At 41.3% G+C, this 21430-nt stretch overlaps 2 protein-coding genes across 3 annotated transcripts in view; both read right to left on the reverse strand.

The window, feature by feature from the left end:
• On the reverse strand, positions 1-14085 carry si:ch211-221n20.8 (fibropellin-1). 2 transcript variants are annotated; one of them, XM_056379527.1, is made up of 24 exons: positions 13961-14085; positions 10719-11012; positions 10076-10207; positions 9889-9949; positions 9617-9793; positions 9000-9125; positions 8690-8830; positions 7672-7797; positions 7325-7357; positions 6721-6843; positions 6385-6507; positions 6086-6208; positions 4881-5003; positions 4528-4650; positions 3931-4056; positions 3165-3293; positions 2958-3050; positions 2315-2410; positions 2105-2200; positions 1747-1842; positions 1182-1283; positions 984-1089; positions 330-446; positions 1-138 (listed from the first exon to the last, which is right to left on the reverse strand). In XM_056379527.1, the coding sequence occupies exons 3-24, from the start codon at positions 10196-10198 to the stop codon at positions 60-62; spliced, it is 2442 nt and encodes an 813-aa protein (XP_056235502.1). In that variant the 5' UTR covers positions 10199-10207; positions 10719-11012; positions 13961-14085; the 3' UTR covers positions 1-59. The 2 variants fall into 2 exon arrangements, with proteins under 2 accessions (XP_056235502.1, XP_056235503.1); XM_056379528.1 differs by lacking the exon at positions 7325-7357.
• ghrhrl (growth hormone releasing hormone receptor, like) overlaps positions 12386-21430 on the reverse strand; it is a 19161-nt gene continuing 10116 nt past the window's right edge. Inside the window, exons 4-13 of the mRNA XM_056379536.1 lie at positions 21161-21252; positions 20254-20357; positions 19221-19353; positions 18901-19054; positions 17709-17769; positions 17493-17562; positions 17053-17144; positions 16138-16267; positions 14976-15017; positions 12386-14213 (exon numbers count right to left, since the gene is read on the reverse strand). Of these exons, the coding sequence (XP_056235511.1) occupies positions 14112-14213; positions 14976-15017; positions 16138-16267; positions 17053-17144; positions 17493-17562; positions 17709-17769; positions 18901-19054; positions 19221-19353; positions 20254-20357; positions 21161-21252 (980 nt within the window). The 3' untranslated portion in view covers positions 12386-14111. The remainder of the gene's footprint in view (positions 14214-14975; positions 15018-16137; positions 16268-17052; positions 17145-17492; positions 17563-17708; positions 17770-18900; positions 19055-19220; positions 19354-20253; positions 20358-21160; positions 21253-21430) is intronic.

Genomic DNA, 21430 nt, shown 5'->3' on the forward strand with positions numbered 1-21430 from the left:
CTTGTTGTCTTTTGAGCAAAATGTTGTCTAGTGGCTGAACGTTCCTTGTGACAAGGCCTTCATCTGCCCTTCCTCTCTGGACACTGGATTTTGTAGCCCACCCTGTAGGCCTGCAGGTACACACGAGCCTGGTTTATCCTGGAAACACAACCATCCAGCAGACACAACTTTGTCACATTGTTTTCACATATGTTTAAATTTTGGTCCACAAAGGAACACACGAGTTACATTTGCTTATGTCACAGTTTTCCAAGACCTTGAAAAACTATTTATCTATACTTTTATGACATGTTTAATCTATTTAATTAAGCAGAGCATATACAGTTTACCTGTATTTAGTGCAAAGCTGAACTCCCAGGGGTCCACAGCGGTCAACATAACTCTCCCTGAATGCCTTTCTCACTGCTCGTGCCATACTGACCACCGTGGTGACCACAGGGCACGTGCTAGGACACAAACACACATCCATGAGAATAAGGAGCAGTATTGTAATTACATGACAACTCTGTATCGTATCTGCAGGTTGAAAACGTTATCAAAGCATTGCAATGATTACGCCTTACAAGAGTCTCTTTTGTTAGAGCTGAAGCTGTTCAGCAGTGATGTTTTGAAAGACATTTCACTCTCAAGACAAAAACAGAAATGACGAAGCAGAATCCCTGATGTTTCACATGATAATTATCTCGGCACTATTTATGTGTGGCGTTTGGCATTTTTAGCAACTTATTTGGCACAATTATGAAAACTTGGCTTTGCCATTTATAACAGAACCGTAAAAGAACATCACACAACTAACTGCATGTTGCTAGTAACTGTAACTATGCGTCTCATTAAGGGAAACAACAGATGTGGTCCAATGCATTGTAGCAAGCTTCATGTGTTCTCAGACAAATGCATGATGGGTAGCCCAGTTAACCATTACTGAAGTTCTCATGGGTGTTATTTGTGACTCTGTTTTTGCTTCTGTTGTTTTTCATACTTACAGTCTCTCACAGCGTAGGCCTGCTGTGCCCTCTGGACAGGTGCAGGTGTTGTGAGGACTGCAGGTGGCGCCGTGTTTGCATGGCGGCACGCAGGGGGTGGTCACCGCTACGGACACAGCACACAGCAAGAGTCTTAATGCAAAGTGAAGGCAAAGGTCTCTTGCACACACACACACACACACACACACACGGACTAACCTGTTTCACAGAGGCTTCCGGTAAATCCTTTGGCACAGCGGCACCTGTTGAGGCCCACACACACTCCACCGTTTTTACAAGGTTTCTGACACTGAACGGGCTCTGAGGGAGACAGAGAACAGGGATGTAGTCAACAGTAATCCAGCTCAACACAGCTCATCTCTACAGCACAACACGTTAGAAAGCAAACACACAGTAAAGTTTAGGGTTGAAATTCACAGAGCATTTATTGCAGGTATTTTAGTGGGGAACATTCAACCTCAGAGTTACAGCCTAGATTTTTATTTATTTTTTTTACAGGCAAGAACTTGTAACCCGCATGTATGGTGCTGCACTAACAGTTGTACACAGCACCACTGACTGGCTGACTTTTGAACCGCATATCATAAGGCAGCAGTTCCCAGTCTTTCTGGCCTGTGACTTGTTAAAATAAGGCTATGTCTACTTGTGACTTGTGCGTCAATTAATTGATTTATCAGTGATGTGCATAAAAATGCTTGCTTATTGAAATGTTTGTATGTAACAATGGAGAGATGTACTGACACTGAAGTACGTGCAATCTCACCTATCTGGCAACGAGCTCCTTGCCATCCATCAACACATGTGCATTTGTTGACATCCACGCATCTTCCCCCGTTTTGACAGGCAGGAGTGCACAGGGCTACAAAACACACACATACAGAGATAGAGGTGGGTCTATGTAGGAAAACTACACTTGGGGTAACATACTGTAGTTGTCCAGTCCACAGGTTTCAGATTTCCTCGTTGCATTTTTGTTTTTCCATCATGGTATAACCTATACTTTACCAGCCAGCGCTACTACCGTGCAGGAGGTAGAAATAACAGACCTCTAGCTTCCCTCGAGAAGTACCTGCTTGCCTGGTGAAACTGATGCCAGATGTGCTGGTAGTTTTGTTACTCACGCAAAAGGCACTGGGGGCCGGTGTAATCGGAGGGACACTGGCAGTTATCAGGCCCCACACAGCGACCGCCATTAGCACAGGGCAACTCACACACCGCTGACAAAAAGGAAAAGCATTGTATAAAGCTTCCTCAGCACATGGTCATGTAAAGGTATGAGTTGGTGAGCACAAAACAAGACTCATAAGATTAGTAGAGTGAAGAAAATGTACCTGTGTGGCAGCCGTCTCCGGTCCAGCCAGGAGGACACAGACACATATTCCAGCGCATACATCTACCTCCATGGGCACAGGGCGGGGAGCACATAGCTGAGACACACAAACCCACATGGATTTCATTCAGCAATTTTCCCATAGCAACGTAAGGTTTTGCATTTGCACCATACTGATCTTATAATCAGCGTTTCAGTCTCAATATGACATAGACACAAATGAAATTATATTCCAGTGAGACCTTCCAGATTACTTGTTCAAGGCTTTCAAGGCTTAATCTTCTCTCTGAATATCACATGAAACATATGGTATGTATCCATAGATAAGAGTCTCGTCCTTTTTTGGTCACTGCAGTAATTTTACATCTCCAGTAACATCTCCCTGTACATCATCTCAAACCTGTTACTAATACCATGTTTTGTCTCCATTCGTATCCGTGGGTAAGGGTTATATTTCATGTTGTGATGATGGTACATCATAATGATGGTTTTAATATCAGATAATACTTAAAGCAGCGATGTTTCTCTCACTAACTGTGAACAGACTTTTTAAAAACAAAGCTGTCAACAGTCACTGTGCACCGCAGACCACTAATCCTACCAGAATGTAAATGCTATCCATGTGCAACAGCGCAGGTTCGTACCTGAGCAGCCCACACCAGGGTAGCCTGGAGGACAGTCACAGCTGTTTGGGGCCACACACACTCCATAGTTCTGACAGGGAGGGTCACACACAGCTGGAAAAGCAGAGAAGTTTTTCAGCATAATTTCATGTTTTTAACCAAGTCCCTTTTACCAATACTGTTGTCTGCATCATGATCACTGCACGAGATGTATGTTGTTTGACTCACGCTGGCACTTGGTGAGGTCATCAGTTCGAACTTCATACCCTCCCCTGCAGGTGCAGTTAAACCCACCAGGACGGTTCACACAGAGCTGCTCACAGCCCCCGTTTGTGAAGTCGCCGCACTCGTTCACATCTCACGATAACAAAGAGAGAGAGAGAGAGAGACAGTTAAACAGGCCGACATTTTAAACACAGCAGGAACAATCTATGAGACAGTCTGTTCATTTCCTTTCTGGGCTGAGTGACCAGAGAAACTTGGCTGTTTGCGACAAGGTTATCGTCCAAGAAAACTTGGCCACAGCTGAACTGTTTAGACTCATCAGTCGTTAGCAGCAAATCAAATTTCCGCACTTCCTTTTTTCCCAACTGATGTGATTTCTGTTTACGAACACCTTCAGCCTGGCGAGGGCAGAATGGATGAGGAGTTGATTAGATCTGGGCAAATCTTTCCAGCTCTTTACTGAGACTGAAATAATAAATGTGTGTGAAATTACACTTGGAGAAGCTTTGTATGGCTGTTTAAACAGATGGTGAAGTCTAAAAGAATTTAATTCAGTAATTTTGTACTTAAAATTAAAAAAGTCAATCAAACTTTGCACAACATAAGTTGCTCCCAAAATCCCTGTAAAAATATACTGATATGCAGAAATAAACAGCTTCATTTCTTGGATAAACATTTGAATGTCCAATCAGAGTCCACAGCGTCACCAGAACAGAGCATCAAAGCAACAAAGGTGGTGGCAGTGTGAGGAGTGAAAATGAAGTCTCACCCACGCAGGTCCTCAGGTCCTCGCCCAGCTTCCAGCCTGTTTGGCAGCTGCACTGGACGTGGCCCTCAGCCCCCACAGTGCATACGTGGTCGCAGCCGCCATTTCTCAGCTTACAAGATGTAACATCTTTTCAGGTGAAAGGAAATTATTTTAACATTGAATATTTACAGATCGTAACAATGTTTGAGGCAAATTATCATTCATCAAGCAAAAATGCCAAAAATTCCCAGAACTCCAGCTTATAAATTGTGACTTTTTTTTCAAAGAGACATTTCTTATTTAATGTTATCTGATAATCAGACAGAAAGGTACAGTAATATAGAAGGTATGCCCAGACTTTAATAGTCCTAAAGCAAAAATATTACTAGAGCATAACTGTGATATCTACGGTGAAATGTAACATTTGGAAAACAAACATTAATAAAACCATGGAAAACCGGTTTGGCCTTTTACATGTGAAGTTTTTACATTTTAAAAAGCTGCAACTCTAACATCATTATCAGTAAAAATCTGACAGAAATATACATTTAATAATAATAATAATAATAATAATGTGTAATAAATAATGTAATGTCAACTCTGTAATGAGGAACCTACTGCTGCAGGTGAGGTTGTCCGTGTCCAACAGCAGAGGAGGAGGGCAGTGGCAAGTGTGTCCTCCTGGAGAGTTGGTGCAGGTGTGGGAGCAGCCACCATTCTGGAGCTTACATTCATCAATGTCTGAGTGTGCGCATGCACGCACACACACACACACACAAACACACACACACACACACACACACACACACACACACACACACACACAAAAAGAGACAGTGAGATAGCATATTCATGGCAGCCTTATCCTCTTCTACATGCTGGTAAATCACTGATGTTCATCCTGTTTAAATGACTGAAAGCCAGTGGCTAAACAGCAGTGAGAAGTGAATGAGTGTCGGCGAGTGACTGACCCACACAGGTGTGGCCATCGATGTGCAGCTGGTAGCCGGGCCGGCAGGAGCACTGGAAAGATCCGAGAGTGTTGATGCAAACGTGCTCACAGGTCCCATTCAGCGTTAAGCACTCGTCCACGTCTGTGGGATCAGAGACATTTATATAAGTCTTTTGTCGTGACCGAACACAGCCCCAGTATAAGGGCTCATTCAGACGTTAGCCAAACAATATCTGCAATTCATTTCAGCACTTGTTTCAACAAGCCTGGAGGACCAGGTGAGTGGGGTTTGCAATAGAGGACAGGTTAAAAAGAGGTGAGTTGTTTGGATCAAGGACTGGTCTTTGAGGATGATGCACTGCTCCCCGGAGAGGCAATCCCCTTGCTGACACTTATTTACCAGCTGCTGGCTGATCTTGAGCTCCCCTTTACCTGAGTGTAAATTGGGTAGTGGGGCTCATCTTTGTAAGAAGGAGGCCAGTCTATGAAACCTTTCACAGAAAAAGTAATTCAATGATGTCTCTGCTGTCCACATGTCGATGTGCCACTGGGCAAGACACTAAACCAAAGCTGATCCCCATGGGCAGGCCGGCGTCTTGAATGGCAGATGTGCCACCACTGGTGTTTTGTCTGTTAAGTTAGAAAACTACAATGTAAGTGCAGTCCATTTACCACTTTTACAATGTTCTGGACTGCGCTGGCAAGTTACAACACTCATTTGTTATACCTCACCTATCAGATACACAAAGTAGAGTGACAATGTGAAAGGGGTGGCTTGTGGTGACAGAGAATTATCAGCTGTATCTGCAGCTCATTGTTTAACTATCTGGTCTGCAACTTAACTTCACTCTCATCATTCTCAAAGCGTTGTTTTCGGCTGCAGCCAGCAGCTGTTTTCAGAGAAAAAGCTTTGAAAAGCCACTGTACTCTACCTGCCTGGCACTAAACAGCAGATGGGTACGGCTAAGGCATTTAGCAACTAAGGAGCCAGATATTTCCCTCAGGAACTGGTAGAGACCAAAAACAGAGCAGTGTCCAGAGAGACGACTCCAAGCGAATGATGATGTTGCTGTGTATCTGCTAGTTGTGTAAATAAGCCACTGTTTGTTTGAAATTCGCTATATCAATTCAAATAGGTGATGATATTGTCAACATTGTGTTCACTTATTTCATCTGCCACCGCTTGATGTGGCAACAACACGCTGCTCCTGACCTGCGTTTTACCTGTGCAGTTGCGTCCACCCTGGTCCAGCTGGTATCCGGGGGCACACTGGCAGCTGTACCCTCCTGGCTCGTTGGTGCAGTTGTGTTCACAGTGGCCGTTGTTCACAGCGCACTCATCAACGTCTGTAAACAAGGACAATCCTAAAGGACTGGTGTCTGGTGAGTGCTGTGTGCCCAAGTGCTGCTGGCACACGCCGAGTATTGTTTTTCTATGACACAAGTATCACTGGCGGACACTTAATGCTACTAAGCACTATGGAAAACACACACACACACAGACACAGACACTGCTTACCCACCAAAACAAGAGTGTCCATCTCCATTGAAGCCCTGGTAGCACTGGCAGAAATACGAGCCAATGATGTTGCCACACCGAGCGTTGGTATCACACCCGTGACCACCCGACGCACACTCATTCTCATCTGGAAGGAGACGACACACCCTATATATTTTCTTTTTCTTTTTTTAAATCCAAATCCAAAACTCAGCTCATTTCTATTCAATAAACATTGTTCTGCCACTCGGCATAAATTGAATGGAAGGCATAACAGCAAGCATTAAAACACACGCACACACGGAAGCGTCTACAGGAAACAGAGTTTTCCCATGGAGCGACGTCAGCGCTAATTGCTTACCTTCGCAGTGTGTGCCGTTTCCCCGGTAACCCGGTCGGCAAACACACTTATAGCTCCCTAGTGTGTTCTCACACACACCCTGACCATCACACACCGCAGGACTCTCCGTACATTCATCCACATCTGGGACAGAGAAAGAGAGTGGTACACACAGTATAGGACTGTTTTATTGACCTATTACTCTGTGATCATTTGCAATGAAACATTTTGTTGTTGTTTAAAACTGTCATCTGTGTAATGAAGCCTCCTAATTTGACTGCAAGTAATAGAGTTACCAAAGAATTCTCATATCACCAAACCTCAATCAAGTCCTTATTAGACATAAGTGGTGTAAAATTGTGTCCCTACAACACTATGAGAAGATGCTGAATTAATTATGAGACAATATTTCCTTTTCCCCATTTCTTTTATTCCTCTTTGTCCAACTTGACACTTCCATTACTTTCTGACAGCAATTTTGTGAGGAAATGGTAATTGTGGAAATAGTAATAAAATATGGATAAAAAACATTATAAAATGAAACTCCTATGACAATGACCTTTTCCAAAGACTTTGCTGATGATTAGGCAAGCAGCATGAGTTAAGCATGGAAAGCACACCATACCTTGACACACGGTGTAGTCTGGACACACAGGACCTATAGAGGGCCAGAGACCAGAGGTGCAGAGGAGTCACAAAGAAGACAGAAGAGACGTGTAGAAAAAAGAAAAGATTTTAGAGGATAAAGTTTTAGAGGTGAAAGGGGGGTTGGGAAACAAAAACAAAGAGGAACAAAGCAGGCAAGCAGCAAAGCAGCAGATTGAAGCTCACTATTCCTGCAAAGACTTCCTTCCTGTCAGCACAAGTTATTAATCTTGAGTGAAAAATGAAGATAACACCAGATTAAATCTGGACATCTGTCTGGACATCTGTCTTATGGTCAGCTGTGATCAGGCTCAACGACAGACTCACCAACACAGGCGAGGGCCTCGGCTCTGAAGCCCGGCTGGCACTGGCACATAAAGCTGCCAGGGGTGTTCACACACACATTTCCCAGCTCACGGCGACACAGTTCCTCAAAGCTGCATTCATCCACATCTGCAGTGGAAAGAAACCGACAAATAGGAAGTTTTCATTTGACAGTCTTATATGGAATCTTCACTATGGCAAAGACACAGAGGCACACTTACTATAATTACCCTTTAAACCTCTCCAAGTAATTCAAAGTTATTTTGCGTCCCAACCTTTGTTAAACATGTTTTTGTACATTGCTGTTTTATATTTTGTTATCTTAATTATTTGGTTTGAATGTGTGCTGAGGTAGGGAAGAGTTTTGGTATGCGTACAGGTGGCTCACACAACACAACCTCGCACAGTAAATCTACTCCAAATGCAATTAAATCAAATACACAGACCTACCATACATACTTCATTTAGAAAATGAAGTGTACCGAATTAACTATTTCAAGTTCCTGTTTGTCATGTCATCATTGGCTGTATTGACAACTGTCAGTGGATTACTTTGGAGCTTCTTTTTTCTCTGATGTCTAAGCAGATTTATGGAGGTTTATTTGCAACGGTGTCGTCGTGTCTGTGTGTTCAGGTTTGACTGAACCATGACGTGATTTTCCAAACCAAATGTGAGTTTTGGATATTGATATTTGATGACTTGTAAAATTATCTTATTCATCGGATTTGTTTTGGAGATTAGTTTGAGAGTTTTGATACAACATATGAATAAATGTAACCAGTAATATAAAACACGAGTAGCCCTCACCCGCTTTTATTTTGTCAAAGTAGCTCTCAGAGTAAAAAAAGGTTGGAGACCCCTGCTTTAAATGTGTTTTCCAATTCTTGTTATGTTGTTTGAGAGAAAAAACAACCCCCCTACACACCTCACTGCTACCTCAATCTAGGTCTTCTGAATGTACAGCACATTGCACATCCACATGCTATAGTCATACACAACATATGTCAACATCAGCCTCACCAACACAGCTTTGTCCATTTAGGGCCATTACATATCCCGCAGGGCACGAGCATGTGAAGGAACCAGGGGTGTTCTTGCATTCAGCATCCCCCTGACAGGCCTGCAGGCCCGTCACTGCAGCCAGAGCGCACTCGTCTATATCTGGAAAAACCCACAAAGCACACATGAATTACTACCATGATACATAGGCTGAAAGGTACAGATAATCATTTCTGAAACTCTCCTTCCAACATGCTCTCACACAAATGCAGTACATCCTCTCTGCCTCACACACACACACACACACACACACACACAGATGCTGACGAACCCTGGCACCCTCCAGCACCCATCAGGTAACCACGGAGACAGCTACATGAGTAAGAGCCGAGGGTATTAGTACAGCTGGCATGGAGACCACATGGTCCTGGCCCCCCTCCTTCACACTCATCAACATCTGTCGAACATAGAGAAAATGATATACTGCATCAAACTGAGATCACTGTATGCACATAAGCATAGGAAACATGTTGCTACATGTGGTAGGTATACTGATGGATAAAATTTAGCATAGCATCATAATATGAAATGCTCTCATTGCTAGTGCATTGCTTTCTGTATATTGAAATCACATTTCCCAAAACACCCTGACATTAAGTAGATATTTTCCTTTCCTGTCGATGATAAACATATTGGAAGTCATTTCTCATTTGCCCTTTCCCTAATTGCAGCATATCTCATTGCTGACTTCCTGTAAAAAAAAATGTTGTAAATTGCTTAAAATGCGGAGTAGAGGCTGCCCACCATTCTTCAATCACCTCATTTGTATGAAGTAATTACACTCATTTCTAAAATTGAATGCAGAAATGATTTTATTAATGTTCCTGTGAGACACACACACGGCACCTTTAAACACTGGTTTCTGCTGCTGCTTCTGTCCTCTCTCACCTTTACACTCTGAGGCCCCCTCCAGAGTGAAGCCTGCAGGGCAGGTACAGTTGTCACCGACCTTCACCGTGCCAGATGGACAGCCACAGCCATTGCTGCTCTCCAACATCACCTGGTTTGCTGGACACTGAGGAACAAGACTGGAGCTCGGAGACACAGTGGTAGTCAAGGGATCCGCTAATGCAGAGGGAAAGAAAGGGGTTATTATTGGGGAAACTGAAGGGCAAATCAAAAGAAATTGCACGAAAAGCCCCCCAAAAAAAAAACCTCACATGTGGTGGGCGTGTGGGTTGGAGTAGGTTCACTGAGATTTCTGATTGCATTCTCAATCACCTGATTGTGAACCAGAGAGAGCAACAAATTGAGTTTAAGTTACGCAATCACACCCAGTAAGGACATTTGTAATGTCTCAAGCTGAACACCAGAATCTCTGTAGTAGCACGGAGGCTTTCCACTGACCTGTCTCTTGGTGAACTCGGCCTCTGTGTGTTTCATGACTTCATTTTCCTCAGGGCTGCTCAGAGGTTCAGCCACTGAAAAAACCAGCAGCAGGGCTGACAGGAGAGTCCAGAGGTGAGTCATCACCTGAATCTGTGGAGACAGGAAGAGGAGGAGGTGTGTTTACCGAGCTGTCATCAAGACAGAATCAGATCAATGATTCAATAATGTTTAAATGAAGAGAGAACTGACAGAATGGGACAAGTACTAGTTTATAGTAGCATTATACTCATATGATTTGTGTGCAGCAGTAACACAAGCCATACAGTGCGTGTCTAGGCAGGCAAAACAACAGAGGGGTAAGGGCACCCTGTTATTAAGTTAACATCAACCCCCTGGGCGATGTGCACAGAACAAAAGAGACTTTAGCAGCTGGAGCAGCTGTATTCATGTTTTAAGTAAAGTGAGCTGAATTTTGAGTCTGATGTCAAGTTATTGTAATTCATGAAAAGTTAAGACTCAGTAGCGATGTTAATGGAAAACGTTTGCGACAAGAAACTCTCAAAAAGCGTCTCTAAAAAGTCTGCAGTGGAACTGATATGGAGAGCAATGATGTGACACACAGGCAGAGTAAAAGTTAACACACTCGTTTTAGCCGACTTACCCGGGATAGATATGCTCGCACGGGTCACCAGAAGATAGGCAGAGACAAATAGATTTCCAGATGTCACAACAACAACAAAAAAAAAAGCGCTTCCTATCTTCTCCAGATGTGGATTCACCCAGCCGCAAACCAGCTCTGTAGTGTGGTGGTGGTGGTGGGGGCTGTACGCTGCAGCGGTGATTCCACATCCTGTTCAGGAACTCTGAACTTCCCATTCCACAAATCCCAGACCACCGCAGAGGAGCTGCCGCAGACAGGCCTGCAGGCTGCTGGGAGATGCCCCTGCTCCGAACCCTGACAGGCAGGTGAAAAACCAGTCAGCAAGCTTCACAAGAGAACTTCATAAGAGGAAAGGCAAAACTGATCACAAAAGTGTTATTAAAGTTAACTTAGCTCCAAAGAGCACATGGCGAGAACTCCTTGAAGTTTGGTTCTGTGGTCTGCTGGTTAATCATTTCTACCACTTTGTGATTGGAGAGAAAGTGGGATATATATACACATTACCTTATATATATATATATATATATATATATAAGGTAATGTGTTCTGGACCCAGAGCCCAGTCGTTTGACTTTGGAGCAATCAAGCTGTATGAACCAAGTGGCGCATTTTATAGTCATTTTATGTACTTTGGTGGACTCTAATGAATACCTTCAAGGCCATTCCATTTTTGTTGGAGACAGCGGAGGAAGCCCAGCCTATTACATCCTGCCTGATGGGAAAAACCTGAGTGACAGCGTTGTCAGTGGCAGCAGAGTTGGTCAACCAAATGACAAAATATTCTTTTTTGGCTATATATAACCTTTCCTTAGGAGGTTTAATTTAGAAGTTTTTTTTTTCCAAATTGAGCTTCCTGAATATTCCACATTTCTTTTAAACCCATTCATGTATCATAGTGCTTTGTATTTCAGAGCTGGCTGGCCATCTTTGGTCCATACATTGTCTTTGTTAAGCTTTCATCAGAGTTCATCTTGCAATCATTAAAGCAAATTACGAGACATACCGGACATATACTGGACATACAAAAAACAGGCAAAACAAGGATGCCTCAACAGACGTTGCTGACTTGTCCTGTCCAGATGGTGCCAAATTTCTAAAATACAGTAGCACCCATCATGTATAAAGGTTTGCCAAAACTGTGTCAACCAGGGATTACATTTTTGGCATTTGCAGGATGCATATCCAGAGAGACGGGCACTAAACAGCAGTGGATGCTTCATTATAGGTCACTAAAGTTACAGCAAATCAAACCCAAGAGTAAAGAATAATGTGTTCACAATATCCTACAAGAGTAGTAACTGTGGCTGTGACTTTTTTCAGTTTTTTTTTTTTTAAATGTCTGTAGTCCTTTGTATGCAGTGGACTAATGGAAATAATTGAAACTATCATGTCAATACTGTTCATAATGTGAAGTATCTAATGGGTAATGGTGGTTTTAATTGTACTTCCCATTGGAAAACACTGGAATCTTTTAATGGCTTCTAATGTTTCTCATCTCCACCTGGATGTGAGCCATGCATACACTCCTGCTCAGTTTATCATGTAGCTGCAGAAGATAAGCGTCACGATAAAACTGAAAATAGAAATTGTTTCACATAGTCTATGCCTTTGAATAGTAATAGTAATCGTTTGTCCAGAATGTGTGTTTAAATGAATCACACAAGATGTTGGCTTACTGTTTTTATTAAATACAGAGCTTCTTCAAGACTCAAGTTATGAACATTGTTTTTCTCTAAAATATTTTATGAATAAACAGAATTCCAGTGTCGGCTCATATTGTACCAAGACTGTATCTGTAGCACATATAGCCACCAAGACTTTCATGACTTTAGCTTTTATCACTAATTAAACATGTTGTAGCTGCCAGCTGATGTTATCCTCCACGGAGAAGGCAGATGCACAGAGACATAATGAAGCTGAGTGAAACCTGTTATTTTACAAGGCATTGAAACTTCACAGAAAGAGGCACAAGAAAAGCAGCAACACGCTAATGTTACAAAAGAGAAAAGTGAGGGCCATTAGTTTATCCATTCAGTTGAAAGCAAATGTTTCATTTACAAGAAAGAAACGTCAGTGTGAGAAGATGATTGCGGATGGTACAGAACTGGGCAGTAATTCAATATTTTGTATTTCGATCTTGAGGATATAACTGTAACACATAAATATTACAAAAGCAAAATAAAAAAGCTGATCTCATTATCTCACATAAAGAGATCTAACACAAATTTGGCAATTATGTTTCCAGTTTTATATCACCATACAGTTCACAGCACTGTACGATATGCTAGAAAGTAAATACTGGTATTAAATCATTTAAAATTATTACCATAGTCTAGCTTTTGTTCTTGATGGGCTTTATCTGGGCGGGATAAGTGAAGTTGACCACATGACATAACAGAACACAACGCGCTGCATCGGCTTTAACTTTTGAAATATACAATGAAGTGGCTTTCAAGATTGTGCCATCAAAGCTCAACACAGTGCAGGTTTACACACAATGATATAAACGGATTAAACTCTACTGCACAACACCACTACCAATATTAGTATTTCATTTTTACCCTGATCCTCACTATGAATTACTTCACGAATAAATATTATACAACAAAGTACAAAGTTCACAAGAAAGCATAAACAAACTTACGGTACATCTCCCTGTGTGCTGAACAAGTCATAACTATCGGTTAGTGCTTCCCACAGTCTTGAGATAATAGGAATAACGTAATATGAATTATGTAACATAATGTTATAATGAATAGTATAAAGATCATTCACAGTAGTGTATTTTAATTGTCCTGTGAGTCAGCTGAATGATGAATCACTTAGCAGCAGGCTACAGCTTCATAAGATAAAGTCCATCTCCAATATCACTTGTTCAAACAGCCTAAAGAATCTGATGAATGTAATAAAACATACTGTGCTGCATCTTATTAAAGCATCTACATAGTGTGCATTGATATGTTCAAGACAGAAGGTAATGCGTAGCTATATTGGTTAAAACCAATATCTTTTATTCTTCAGTTTGAAAGCTGCAATCTAAAAGCTGCTCCCTCTACATTTGTTGCCACCGGGACCTTTGGGGGACATGCATATGAAATTTGCAGGAGCTGTCTTGAGATGCGTGTATGTCATGGGATTTCACAATCATTCTCCACTGGAAAGTTCACCTCAATTTTCTGGTTCTGGCTGAAGGAGTGCGGCCAGTGAAACACTGTGTCACAGAGTTGGGAATGAAAACTTACAGACTCTCAAGAGTTGATGGTATATGGTCGACAGCCGCTGTTCTTGTGTGTACTGTACAGCCCATTAGAGACGATAACGAGCACAGAAGCAATCCTCTGTGAAAGTACAGTGAGATCTGACAGGTAGAAGGTGAAGGCATATCAGGACTCTCTAGAATGGCGTGTCCATCTGGCTGCACTTTGCAGCAGGCGGCACCACGCCATAGCTCCTCTCCTGCCACCTCAGCCACTGCATGTGGACCTCTTTCTGGACCTGTCAAACACACACACTGTTTTATTTGCTGCGGGAGTGAAAGCTTCCGCAGGTCTATTTATTTAACAGAGAGATATGAGAGTGGTAACAATCTTCTTATCTAACTCTCGACCAGAAAGCAAATAGTTCAATTCCCAACATGTTCAACAATTCCTTTAAACTTGAAAAACATTACAAACAATCCTCATAGGTTCAGTGTTGAAACATAAAATTCCATTACTTGTTCCTCTTGCAGAGATGAAGTCATTTTATCTGGTAGTAAAGTAGTAAGGTATCACTCCGTTTATTATCGGTGTATCAGTGAAATCTTGATAGTATTAGGAATCACACATTTCCCTTGGCATCAGAACAATAATAACTGATAATCCACAGCTGTTAAGAACATAGATTTAAATCAAATGAACTAATCCATTATTTTTGATAATTCAGTCACTTTCAAGTATTACCCGAGCGGCTCTAAAGCCCCAAACAGATGAACATGGGTGTTAAGTTATTCTGTGGTGAATGTAAAACACTAAGACTTGTGTTGCCTTGAGACTGACTGGGGTTGGCCTCACATTAATCTTGGTGGTTACATAATATGGGCTCGGGGTCCTTCATTACGTGTTGAGGAGAAGAGAAGTGGCAGCTTATTTTGTGTTTTAAGCCCTGACAACTCTAAACCATTCCCCCTTGCTGACATAAGATCTGGGAGGGGTTTATTATGCAACAGAGAGCTGTAAATTATGTGTGATTTGTTCAATGTGTGTGCCTTGTACTGACCTCTTGATTGAGAAAGCAATAGAGAATTGCTACAAGGAGTCCCTGTAAGAGAGATGGTTTAAATCATCATCATGCATCATTGATATGTCGCTTGTGAGAGGACAGCTTAAATGTCAGACAGAAATGAGAACTGATAAGTCGAAGAATGAGAATTAAAAACAGGTCAGGAAAATCGATTATGTTTCGCTCACACAGAGGGCAACAAAGGTGGAATAAATAATGGTCTGGATTTATATCTCTGTAATACAATGCTGTAAACCATGCATAATCTTCGTAAACTCTGCTGCCTTTCCTTTTATCACACCAAAACATGTAGAGTAAAATTGTTCTTAGCTGTTTCACCTCTTTTACAAACAGTGCCTTTGTTACAGCTAAATGGGCACTCATGTAAGTTTGTAGGATCTCAGACTTATTTCACACCTGTGTGCCAAAATAATCGGAATTCTTAACAGGACGGAGTAGACGAACAAAATCCAATTTGGGGAGCTGGCTAGGAAACCAGCTCGTGCCAGATGTGACATAAAGTTGAGGAAGCCTTTTGACTTTTCCATGTCTCTGGCAGATGCAAACACCCTGTGCCAAGCTTCCCTCACATTCCAGCATGGCTAAGCCTTTTTCCACTAAGGAACTCATTCATTATAATTTGTTAAATTTTTTTCAAGAACATAAATACTGTTGGGCTTCAATCCTTTTATTAAATAGGCAACCTAGCAACTCTACCTCCAAAGCTAATGATATTCCTATTAGCTTCAGCTGTACTATGCATTTGTTGGTAATTAGCAACTGCTAGCATGCTACCAACTAAGATAATGAACATGGAAAACATCACACCTAGTAAACATCAGTACCTTAGCTTAATTACACATCTATAAATGAACACTTGTAAATGCAACATTTATTAATGCACAGAATATGTATAAAAGTGCAGAAAGCAAAGCAAATCCAAACCTGACTGACTTTCACATTTAGACACGTAATTGTGAAGAATGACTTTATTCAGGATATTGTCTAAATTAGATGCACTTATTTTGATAGATTGGATTTACTCCCATGGCCACTGATCAGATAATCACTGAGGGTACTCTAAAGTGATTACACTCTGAGTGTGTGTGTTTTGCTGTCAGAATACTGAGTGTTTATACTATGCAGTCCATGTGCGTACCTGGAAGGATCCCATGCAGAGCTCGACACAGAGGCGCAGGTTAACGCTGAAGTAGTCGGGCAGAAAATTGAAGAACATGTAGTGAGTGCCAAACAAAGGGATGAGGAGGAGGGTGGACTTAGTCAGGCGTCTGTTGCACACAAGCAAAAAAAAAAAAAAAACAGGATGGAGGAGGTGAAGCTACTTGCAGGAGCCATTTATTGCATATCTTATCTGAAAGCTGCTCTGGATAGCATCATGCATACAGTCACGCTAATCAGCAGATGTTAGTCACGGGGATACTTGTGTGTGCGTCAGGTTGAACATCGCTTTTGTTTGCGAGTGGAAAGGTAGTGGCAGGTGCATGATTCAAAGTGAGCATATTAAAATGTGAGTGCAGAGGTAACGTCTTTTTGTATGGGCAGGGGAACATGTTAATCCAGCTGCTGCGAGCATCTCTTAACTTACCTGTGGTCTTTTATAAGATCCAGGTATACATGATGCGGCTGAACACTTTCAGTCAATTAGTGAGCCATTTTCAATTAGAAATTCTGATAACCCGCTTGGGAAGTGGAAAGGTAGACGTGGCCAGACTGACTAGTTTGTGGTTCAGTGGTGACTGAATGGATTATACATTGCCCACTGTGGTGTATCAACAGTTTTCACACAACTCCTATCTTTTCCAACATCAAAGTGTCTACTTATCAGAGCGGAGAGGGAGAAAGTATTTCAAAATCTGCCCATCAGGCTAAAAGAGCTTGACAGTTCAAGAGAAACAACGCAAACATAAAGAATGCTTCAATTGGTAAATTCTGGATCAAATGAACTGCTCCTTCGGGTCTTTCTTTATTCAAAATGCACAACTGACTGAAGTAGAAGATACTGTATCACTCCAGAGTTCGCTCGCTCATATTGTGTCTGCAGCTAAAGGATTACCTGTACTGAGAGGAGTTATTGAACTGAATCAACCGAGGATTGAGCTTCTGTATGAGGATTCTGATGATGTTCATGAACAGCATAAAATTGACCTGTTGATATAAAAAGCAAGATAGTAAAATTAAAAAAAAAAATATTGTTCAGCTTGAATGGGTTAAAACCTTGACAGGTTTTATAGCAAATGCTGTTTACAACAACATGATTATTGAATGTCATGGCAACAATACGAGCAGCCAAGTGTGTAATTGGCCATGACTGATGTGAAGGCATTTTTTGGCTTGCTGCTCTAATATACACAAAATAAGTTTATTCAAATTCTTTCTCAAAAACCTTCTATGAAGAGAAAGTAATCAAACCATCTGCATAACAATTTGTAATCTGCTAGGTGCATAATAAAGGGTCCATCAATTTGTTCATTTCAGCACAATGGGGGCATTTACCGCTATAGACACAACAATTGGTCCCTTGATGATCCACCAGTAGGGCGAGTCCTCATTGATGTCCCAACATCTGTGTGGACAGACATTTTGAAAGGTGCACTTTAATCAGGTCTGTGCAATTTCTCTTCTGAAACATCTGTTGCAGTGTCCTGGAAATGTATACAAGAAATAAATGAACTTGTGAAGATGGAAATGATAGTGGAAGATTATACAAACTCTGTGTCCTCAAAATACACCCTTGATCCAATCCACAGGATGATGAAGAGCACAGGTACACCTGTGGAGTGGCAGAAAAATGATAACTGTGATGACTCATCATTATGTCAACTTTTCTAATATCTGCATTGATCTGTACAGCAAAAACTCAAAGTAAATGCAATAATTAAGAGGCTATAACAGTATACATGTAGAATGTGGAAATTCTCATCTGTTTCTTGCCTCACTACCACTGAAACAAATTCCTGTACATTCATTATACTTGGCATTTAAAGTTGTGCCAAGTAAGTGCCTGCGACTGTTGCACTGACCCCTTTTCATTTAATTTAAGTTTTTAAGAAATCAACATGAACATTTTTGAATAAACATTCAACCCGCAAACATAATCGAATCAAATGGTAGTGACCCCCACAGGGATGTAAACTTTAATTCAGTTTGTTTTGTAATTACAGTTGATGCCACTGAGCCAGGAGAGTTTCTGGCTGTATTAAAATAATAAGCTGCGGATGTTGGCTGATGGCAGTCTGTCTGCTTCTCGTTGTCCCTACAGACTGTTGTGAAAGCTCTTTGAAACACAGAATTATAATGAGCCTCGAACGGAAGGGAACTATTTTAACTGTTTATCTCAATATGTCTGTAAAAGGACTATATAATATAAAGTTGACATGTGATCTTTACATTATCATTTTAGAGTATTTAGATTATATGTCTCCCAATTTGTGATCGTAGGCCCCTTGGCACGACACTGAGAGTGGTAGAAATGGCATGTGGGAATTTAAAAGTACATGTTAGTTGGCAGTAATTAAAGGTCAAAAATTTTAATTCCTCAGTGAGTGACCCTGACAAAAATCATCATTTAATTCAGTACACTTATTTCTAGACTGAGGTCATGACCTCTGGTATAGCAAGTACGGCTAGTTTCCAAAATAAAGAGTCATGTTCCACTATCCATTGATTTTTAGCATGTCATAAATGGTCAGAAAAAGTTTTTAAATCCTTTATTTTGTAATCTTTGCATCTATTACCTCGTAATGTTTAAGATGGGCCTTAGTTTATTTATTAATATATATTTTTTCATGTGGGATCCTGTATTTACAATGTGGGATCTCTCACACTGCAACCAAACACTTCAAATTTAGTCTGCAGCTCAGCATAACAAATGTTGGAGAAACCGCATATCAAGGTTTCTCACCCCATCCCAGCAGGCTGAAGCCCCACAGGCATCGACGGCTGTGATAGAAGGAGGAGAGCAGCAGGGAATTTAGGTAGAGCGCCTCCACCAGGAGCCAGAAAAAGTTAGCCATTACACAGTAGTGACAGAAGACCACAGAGCTCTTACAGGCAAACTGGACAGAAAAAGACAGGAAGGAAAAGGACAGAGAAGTGATTGGAAGGAGGAATTAGTATGAAGAAGGAGAAATGCAAACAATATGTGATGAGATTAGAGAAATCTGTCAAGAGAATTTTCTTAATACAGCCAGGAGCCTCTTGTCCTCAATGTCATTATCTTACCGTGGAAAGGGTGCAGTGGTTTGTGTCGTCACTTGAGAACAGAGCAGCGTCCTTAATGAACACCGCCACAGCTTTGAGGATAAATGTAATGAACAGCTGGATGTGAATGAAGTTCCTGGCACACCGTAGCTTCCTGTTGAAAACAATAGTTCATGGAAGTGATGGTGTTGTGGTATGATTTCAAAGAGATTTCATGGCAAACAGACTAGATTTATAGAACCATACACTGCCTGGACAGATGAAAAAGAAAACTTTCATGAAGAGGTTTTCTGTTTCTACACATTCCCAGTTCTATTGACCCGGTGAATCCAAGAGCTGGGTGGGTGAGGAGTCGGTGTGAGGAGGTCATTGACACTGTGACAGTCACTTGCTAAGTGGACTATAGGACCTGTTACATCCACTCCGTGTCAACGAGGGTCAAACTCCAAGACGGACAATATTGGAGTGTCAATGAGTCAATGGCTCTAAAATAGAATAAATAAATAAAACAAAATATAAGACTTCTTCCTTAAAGTATAGTTTGACACTTTGGGAAATGAATGTGCATTATCAGCTTTCTTGAGAAGATTGACACCACTCTCGTGTGAGCAGGCCAGCTGAGCCAGCAGGATATATAAAGGACAGACCAAAACTGGAGCTGTAGCTTCATATTTAGCGTTCAGACAAGGGACTGGTAGCTATTAAACTTACAATCTAAATCTCAAAAAGAAAGTGAATAAGAATAATTTCCCAAAAAATGTTTTACTAAATATTACACCTGGACAGCATTTTCGATGGGTCACTAAATGTGGCAGAGCTGCAGAAATACCATGTGTAGGACGTGAATGATATCACCTCTCTTTTTGTTATACCCAGGTCTAAGAGTGCATTGGTATCATCTTTTTTGTTCAAAGTGCAACAATATTGCTATTGTTTGGCTCTTCGTGGTGAATGAACATACCTGAAATTTACCAAAATGCACTAATTACTGATGAAAAAAATCACTCAAATTCTATCCGAACTTATTTTAACTATCTGTTCCTACTGTTCCTACCTGAAGAGCAACAAGATCAACACAGCAACAACCAGCACCACTAGAGATATGCTGTAGCCGATGGTGTATATCAGCTTCACAGTGGCAAAGTAGGATTCTTCTGTCTGAAAGCAAGATGAGAAAGAACATTTTGTATAAAAAGGCGTTATACTCAAATATCAAAGCTTTTCAAAATGCTGTCAGGCTTCAAAATGAATATAATGTCTCAAAATGAGACAAAATTGCAGACTAGCTTGAGACTCAGCTGTACTGAAGACATGACTGCAGAATAACTGCAAGAAAGCTTTTTCCATATTTTCAGGCTGGATCTAATGGCAGTAAGACTGGACTACGGAATCAACTCGAAAAAACATGAAAAAGCTAATTAATCACAATAACATCAAAACTTGTAATATATGAGTTTCCACTCTTGCTTGTGGAAGATTTAAACTCAAGACGAAAGATCCTCTGTAAAGCACCAAAAGTGGTTTTCTCTTAAGCACCATTCTAATAATTTCAGCCATCACCCTGATGGGTGACATTTCAGTCACTTACTGCCTTGCAAAAGTATTTTCACATGATGAATATTTATGTTTGAATATACTGTATTTTCTCCTCTGAAGAAGCAGTGGACCAGTAAACCTATATATCTGGATCTCAACTACCCCGAGAGAAGCAAATGAGCAGCATTTTCAATTCATTGCAACCAAAAAAATTTGACAAAGACCTCTTGAAACATGGTACCTTTTTCTTTTCAAATTTAGCTTGTTTGGTGTGTCAGTTTTTGAAACTGACACAGAGTGTTTTCCCTTTTTTCTTTTGTCTCCTTGTTCCTGCTGCGTCTCCTCCTGCTTCCAATTTTCACCATGACCTCTGAACTCTCAGTCTGGAGTCACTCATTCCCCAGTGTGACCTCTCTAAATCTCACCTCAGGAATGTCATCATCCACACTGCAGGCAATGTGGTACGGTGGGAAGGCCCCGGACCAACCTCCACTGGTGCAGTTACGGCTCACTGAGCCTGAGGTGAAAGGCAAAGAGATCAAGAATTCATTATGAAGAGATTAACTTCACAGCAGAATCCCTATGGAGAGAAAAATATATTCAGGTAAAATGCATTTAGCCGTGCCATCACCGGATAGCTGTCAGTCCACCGGAAGATTAATCCTCCTGACTTTGGTGATCCCCTGACTTTTCCT

Source organism: Seriola aureovittata, chromosome 6 (assembly GCF_021018895.1).
Source record: "Seriola aureovittata isolate HTS-2021-v1 ecotype China chromosome 6, ASM2101889v1, whole genome shotgun sequence".
Taxonomy (NCBI): Eukaryota; Metazoa; Chordata; class Actinopteri; order Carangiformes; family Carangidae; genus Seriola; species Seriola aureovittata.

Coding starts and splice junctions, on each gene's coding strand:
- si:ch211-221n20.8 (XM_056379527.1), bottom strand. CDS start 10,198: ATGACTCACCTCTGGACTCTCCTGTCAGCCCTGCTGCTGGTTTTTTCA. Junction 9,794..9,888: donor AACCCACACGCCCACCACAT/GTGAGGTTTTTT, acceptor CCTCTGCATTAG/CGGATCCCTTGACTACCACT. Junction 139..329: donor CAGCTTTGCACTAAATACAG/GTAAACTGTATA, acceptor TTGTGTTTCCAG/GATAAACCAGGCTCGTGTGT.